Source organism: Vipera berus (assembly GCF_964194415.1).
Source record: "Vipera berus genome assembly, chromosome: 1".
Taxonomy (NCBI): Eukaryota; Metazoa; Chordata; class Lepidosauria; order Squamata; family Viperidae; genus Vipera; species Vipera berus.
Window position 1 is genome coordinate 1,050,464 of NC_138202.1, and position 7,303 is coordinate 1,057,766.

The window sequence follows — 7,303 nt, forward strand, 5'->3', positions numbered from 1 at the left end:
ACATGCTGCGTATACATGGGAATCACAATGGGCATTGAAGAAGGGCAGAAAGAAGCCACACCTTCACCTCTCTGTGGAGCCCTGGCAGGTAACTCTTCAGATCTTCCCTTCTGGTCAAGGAAACAGCTTTACACTCTTTTAAGTTTCATGAACCTTTGCCTGTGATCTCGTCTTCTCTTTGCCCAAACTAATACTTTCCCCCCACTCTAAATGGTTAGAAGTTGTACCAATTTCCACTATGACTACTGCTAGGACCATCCAGGTGTTGTGCAAAATATTTGCAACGCATGGGCTTCCAGACATCTTAGTCTCCGAAAATGGGGCTCAGTTCACCCCTTTAGAATTCCAGGCCTTTTTCAGGGCAAACCTCATAAGGCACGCCACGTCGTCTCCTTTTCACCCATCGTCAAATGATCAAGCATAATGGATGGTCCACACAACCAAGGAACCCCTGAAATGAATTGTCACAGAGGATTGGCACCATAGGCTGGCTGATTTTCTACTTTGCCAGCATACAACACCCTGCACCACCACGGGAAAGAGCCCACCTGAGCTTCGTTAGGGCAGGCGTTTAATCACCAAACTGGACAGACTGCACCCCGACAGAGTCGCCTCAGATACAGCACGGCCAAAGACACCAAGAAGCTTACAAGTGGGTGACCAGGTTTGGACCCAGAATTACGGGCAAGGGGCTTTGTGGGTGGCAGCAAAGTTTGTTAAGCTGTCAGGACCACTCTCCTACAAGATGGTCCTGGAAGATGGGTGAGTCATTCACCGGCACATTTATCAGCTGCATCAGCAGATAGCAGATCAGTCGCTGGCTCAGGACTCCCAAGAGGGCCAAAGAATGGGCCCACATGACAGCGGTCAAACAGAGCAGCTTGCATGCTTTGAAAGAACTCATGTTTGTGGTGACGGGGGAATGGCCATAGAAGAGTCTTCTCCAACCACAGAGTCTGTCTCAGCTGACCAGGACAGGCAAACTGAACTGAGAGACAGTCCTGCAGACTTCGCTGCACAATTGCACTTTGGTTTGGGCCGACCGGGACTGGCCAGCCAAAGGGACTCGAGTCACTGCAACTCCACTCAACCTCAGAGCCCTGGTCTACCTAGCCTGGCAGGCAAGCAGGTAGACCGGGAGATCCCTGTAACCCCTACACGTTCTGAACGGTCATGAAGGCTGCCTAAGTATCTGCAGGATTATGTAAAACAATTGGGAGTTTCTGCTATCTAGGGGGAAGGGGTGTAATGTATTGGCCTTATCTGTTTTAATTCACTTGCTTAATGTCTGACTGCTTGCTTAATATCTGACCTACTCTCTCTGTGTTATGTAATGGTTGCTGTTGCTGAGCTAGATTTGCTGTCACCAGGCTGTTAATTAGGTTTGGGGCGGGAAACTGCTACTTTAAACCTATTGGTCACCGCCTACAGACCAACCGTATAAATAGCTGCATAGCAGCTATTAGCTTGCTTCTGTTCTGAGTTAGAATAAACTTGTTGCTGTTTCAACACTTCATCTCACTTAATGCCTCAAGAACTGAATATTTAACAGACAGTATTTAATATTTTATTGTTAGGTATATGTAGCGGTGTGGGTGTATACGTATGTTCTATGTAGTATGTTTTAGGTGTGTGTCATTTATTTGTTCCACTTTGAGAGCGGGCAACTAAATTTCAGTTTTGATGTGTGCCATTGTGCCCACAGTAAAAAAATGACAATAAAGATTATCTTATCTTATCTTATCTTATCTTATCTTCACCGAGTTACTTACTGTATAAAGTAATAAAGGCTGGATACAAATGTAATAACTACATAAAAGAAACAAAGAGATTGCATGTAAAAACCTACTGGGGAAATTCGGGGTTGTGCAACTTCAAAAATATCTAATTCCATCTCCGTTTCATCTCTGGATACAGAAAAACATTTATTAGGGTCCTTGGGGCTCTCTGAGTTTGTTTTTTTTCTTGCAGACATTTCATGACCCACTCTAGTAACATCATCAGTGCTAGATGATGTTAGATGGTGATGATGATTGGTATTCATGATGTTACCTAGCTTGGGTCATGAAATGTCTGCAAGAAAACAAGCAAGCTCAGAGCATCAAGGACCCCACATTTCAGCCCAGAGCTACAAATATTCTCCTTTAATGGTAAAACATTTATTCCGCATATCACAATTTAAAATCCCCTTATATAAAGAATCTTCATTTTCATGGACTTTTTTCCGTTTCCTTGCTTGTTTTGCAATTCCAGATGCATGCCTTCTTGAAAAACGTGCTTTTCAATAACACCGCTGGGGATGAAGTCTCCTTTTCAGAAACTGGGATGAAATATGCAGGATTTGATATCCTCAACTGGGCCATCTTTGCAAATATGACGATCCTTCGGCAGAAAGTCGGGTGGGTGGATCCGGAGGCTCCTTCAGCTGAAGGTTTCAGCATCAACCCCAATGCCATTGTGTGGGCAAACCAGGTGGGGACCAGATGTTTCTTCCAGGGTTCAGGAAAGCTGAGAGGAAGGACCAGGTTGCTGTGGTGAAAATTCTATTCAGTGGAAGGAAGAAGAGTGGCTCCTTTTACGTAGACCCCGAAGCCAAGCTGAATGTTTTCAATGTCTTCCCCTCAACCTCTCCTAACCTCTCTCCTTTCAGACAAAGCCTTTCTCCCGTTGTGTGAAGCACTGCCTTCCAGGGCAAGCCAGGAAAATTGCAGAGGGGAAGCGCTCCTGTTGCTACGGATGCGTTTCTTGCCCAGAAGGGACCATTTCTAATCAAACAGGCAAGTTGCTGAAGGAGACCCTCAAGCAGGAATGAGGAGATCTGGAATAGCTGCGTGGGAGGAATTAGAGAAAATAGGAGGTAGCAAATCAGTTGAGCTAATCAACATGAAAGTCATTCAGAACTTTAAAGAGTGATCTATTGAATGCATTCTTTTTTAAGTTATTAGCAGCAGTTTTAACTTTTATATACCATTTATAGGTTTTAATATTTTATTGCCCTGAGTCCCTTGGTATGAGAGATGGGAATTTCAAAATTTAAGAATAAAATAAAACAAATCAATTAATTCAGTAAATAATTACTCTCGAGTTAATAGCTGCTATTACATCTTCTGAGACTGAGACTGGATCCTTCTGTGTTGTGTGTAGCAGAAGTAAAGAGATGGGGAGCTTGAGGTATTTCACTTTCTTCACTGGGAGAACAATCCCCCTCAAAGAGAATCCTTGCTTATCTGACTAATGTCAGCTGGCTTCTGTTCTTCCAGATGCGGCTCAGTGCGTCCCCTGCCCAGAAGACCAACACCCAAGCGAGAACCACATTCTGTGCATTCCCAAGACCATGAACTTTCTCTCCTATGAGGATACACTCGGCTTCATCTTAGTTTGTCTAGCTCTTTTCTTCTCTTTGATCACAATCCTTGTGTTGGCAACCTTCATCAAACACTGCAACACACCAATCGTCAAGGCCAACAACCGCAATCTCACCTACATCCTCCTTACTTCCCTCCTGCTCTGCTTCCTCTGCTCCTTCCTCTTCATCGGGCAGCCAAGGAACCTCACCTGTCTCCTCCGACAAACCATGTTTGGCATCATCTTCTCCATTGCCATTTCATCTGTGTTAGCAAAAACTCTGACTGTGGTTGTGGCCTTCGTGGCTACTAAGCCAGGAAACAGGGCAAGAAAACTCTTGGGGAAGCAACTGATCATAGTCTTGGCTTGTCCCCTTGTACAAACAGTTCTTTGTGCTTCCTGGCTGGTAATCTCCCCTCCATTTAGTAGTTTGGACTTTCATTCGGTGATAGGAGAAATTGTGATGGAATGCAATGAAGGTTCTGCCACCATGTTTTATGCTATTCTGGGCTACATGGGTTTCCTCAGTCTCATCAGCTTCATAGTGGCTTTTCTAGCCAGGAAGCTGCCAGACAGTTTTAATGAAGCCAAGTTCATTACTTTTAGCATGCTGGTCTTCTGTAGCGTTTGGGTGTCCTTTCTCCCCACCTATCTGAGCACCAAAGGGAAGTCTATGGTGGCCGTGGAGATCTTCTCCATCTTGGCCTCTGCGGCTGGTCTGCTGAGTTGTATCTTTCTCCCCAAATGCTATGTTATAGTGCTGAGGCCAGAGCTGAACAATAGAAGTCACCTCATGGGGAAATTTAAGTAGGAAAGTAAGAAAAGAGGTAATCAGGTTTATATAGATAAATATAGACATTTCCACTCCATCTATGTCCAAACACAAGCACATAAGTAAAAGCTGCATCACTCTCCAATCACAGTGGCCCAATTCATAGAATGAGACACACAGTTGTCATTTCATAAATAGGTTTTCCTCTTGCCAAAATGACACAGACTCCAGAGTTTTGAGGATATTGTTGTCAATGCTGCTAACATCTAATGTTATTGCTTGACAAGAGATGAAGAAGTAGCCGTTTCATATGTTAAACTTGTGTATTGCTTTAAGAGTAGTGTATTGCTTTATTTTTTTATTGAAAAGTTTTACAGTACATTTTAAACATATACTCCTTCCCTCCCCCTCCCCTTCCCCCTCCCCCCACATCCCCTCCCTCCCCCCCTCCCCTCCGACTTCCCAGAGCTGAATACAGGGTATTGCCTCTAACAAACTTAAGCTAAAATATGCTAACCAACTATAAATACGCTTTAAATCCTATCGCACTTTAACTCCCCTTAAACATAAGTAAATAGTAATACATGTTATAATTCTAATATTCATTCATATGCTAGGTGAATTTTTTTAGTCCCATATTTATTCTGAATATAATCAATCCAACTTCTCCATTCTGAGATATATCTCTGTTGTGAAACAAAAATAAAAATTTTGGTACAACATTCATTTTAACTGCTGCAATTCTTCCCAATAAAGACAGTTGTAATTTTTTCCAAGTATCTAATTCTTTTTGTATTTTCAACCCTAACAATTCATAATTATTTTTGTATAATTTCACATTTGAATCTGAAAGATATACCCTCAAATATTTAATCTGTTTAGCTATTTCAAATCCTGTTAATTTTTCTAAAACTACCTTTTCTTCTGTAGTCATATTTTTAGACAAAATTTTAGTTTTTTGCCTATTAACCTTAAATCCAGAAACGTGTCCATATTGCAAAATTATTTCCATTAAATCTATAACCGACTGAGTCGGTTGACCTAATGTAATAACCAAGTCATCTGCAAACGCTCTCAATCTATAATCTTGATCTTTAATTTTAATTCCCTTTATTTTATTTGAGTCACGTATCTTAATCAATAATATTTCCAATGTTAAAACAAACAGCAATGGTGACAATGGACATCCCTGTCTTGTGCCCTTTTCAATTTTGCAAGCTTCTGTTAAACTACCATTAATTATTATTTGGGCTGTTTGTTTCTGATATATTGCCCTAATAGGTTGTAAAAACTTATCACCAAGCTCCATCTTCTCTAAAACTTTAAATAAAAATTGCCAATTCAATTGATTAAATGCCTTTTCAGCATCCAAAAAAATCAATGCTGCAGGGACTTGATTATTTCTTTCCAAATATTCTAATAGGTTTACAATATGTCTCACATTACTTTTCATTTGTCTACCACTTATAAATCCTGTTTGATCACTATAAATCATTTGCTGCATAACCTTCATTAATCTATTTGCTAAGAACTTTGCAAATATCTTATAATCCGTATTTAGAAGTGATATAGGTCTGTAATTTTTTGATTGGGTAGGATCTTGATCTTCCTTTGGAATCAACATTATAAATGCTGTTCTCCACAATGGAGGTACTTCCCCTCCAGACTGAATCATGAAATATTTTGTCTATTTCCAGTATAAAATCTTCAGCTCGCCAACCCAAAATAGGTGCCACAGCTTTTGCCAATATTTCTTCCAAGTTTTCTTGTGGATTTTCTTTCAGACCTCTAATCCTCAAGGCAAACTCCATGTCACTATATTGTGTCATCACCACCTCATCATCAATTTTATCCATTTTATTCTCAGCTTCACTGATTTTAGCTTCCAATATCAAATTATTTTGATTAACTTCTTCCACACGTTCATCCAGATTCTCAGTACAAACTGTCAGTCCCTGAAATGCCAGCAAAATATCCTCTCGTATTTCCTTATTTTTCTCATTAATGAGCTCAGATATTTGCTCAGATTGAAGTTTTAAAGCATCTTGTAAGTCTTTTAATGTCAATGTGGGTATAGGTGTAGGTGCTGCGGGGGGTGGCATCAATGTTTGAAGTCCAGATTGTTGAACTGGTGAAGCCCCCACACTTTTAGAAGCAGGGAATCTAGGTGGTTTGGAAGCCATTTTAACACCCAATTAACTTTTGTTTCTCACTTTCACTTTTCCGCCCAGATTGCATCTTTGTTGCTTCACTGTTAACTATCCAAGTCTTTTAAATCACTTTTGAGCCAACTTCAAATGTTTTTAACAGAGTCTTTTACAACTTTAAAAATCCACTTTATATCTTCCTCCTTCTTTTATTTTATTTTCCTTATTCTTTGTTCTTCCTACTTTCTCTAAAGATTTATTCCGGCGCCATCTTCCTCCCCTTCTTTTAAGTTAAACCAGAGTTAAAGATCATATATTTGCTGTTTCAATATTCTCCTGCTCAGCTCTGCCTGCGTCCAAGTAATCCAAAGTACAATATTGGGAGCAGGGATGGTTGCAGCGTCCTGTTCTGTTTCAAAGCCTTGAAACAGAGGAGTCCCCAAATCCGGAGCTAATTCAGGCTCCAAGAGAGCTCTCACCCTTTGACCCCCAGAGTGATAATTCTGGGGGTCTAGGGGAGCTCTACCTCTACCTGAATGCTCACCCCCACCTGTTCTCCCGAGGGGGGATTCCCAAACCACGAAACAACTGATTGTCGCTGTTTTCATGATTTAAATGGAGCAATGGGGCTGATGGTCAGAAATGACCGTCTTTGACGGATCCTTGCCACCCTGAAGTTCCAAGACTAGTGTATTGCTTTAGTTTAAGGTTAGGAGGGGGAATGAGTAGGAATGCACTTTCAAGGCTATTTCTCTCACTAAGAAGGCTTTGGTGGGTCTTCTAACGGAAGGGAAACTGATTCTTTAAATTAATTGGAGAATATGATTAATGACAAAATTAGAAAGGTGGAGAATTGTGTTTTAATATATTGTGCAAGGGGCGGAGATTTCAGATTCCAGCTTCTTTTGAGGAAGCATTTGCCGGTGTATTAGGCTAATAAAGGACTTTTAAGGTAAAAGTCAGAGTCAAGTGCCTCAGAGTCACTTGAAAAGCCCATACGTCAGAAACCTGACATCAAGCTGGAATCCACACTACTTTT

The 7,303-nt window shown here is 41.0% G+C and overlaps 1 protein-coding gene across 1 annotated transcript; it reads left to right on the forward strand.

Moving 5' to 3' along the window:
* The first annotated feature begins 3,018 nt into the window (after positions 1-3,018).
* Positions 3,019-4,316, forward strand: LOC308660085 (vomeronasal type-2 receptor 26-like). Its single transcript, XM_081314304.1, has one exon. The coding sequence runs from the start codon at positions 3,335-3,337 to the stop codon at positions 4,154-4,156; it is 822 nt and encodes a 273-aa protein (XP_081170430.1). The 5' UTR covers positions 3,019-3,334; the 3' UTR covers positions 4,157-4,316.
* Positions 4,317-7,303: the final 2,987 nt, after the last annotated feature.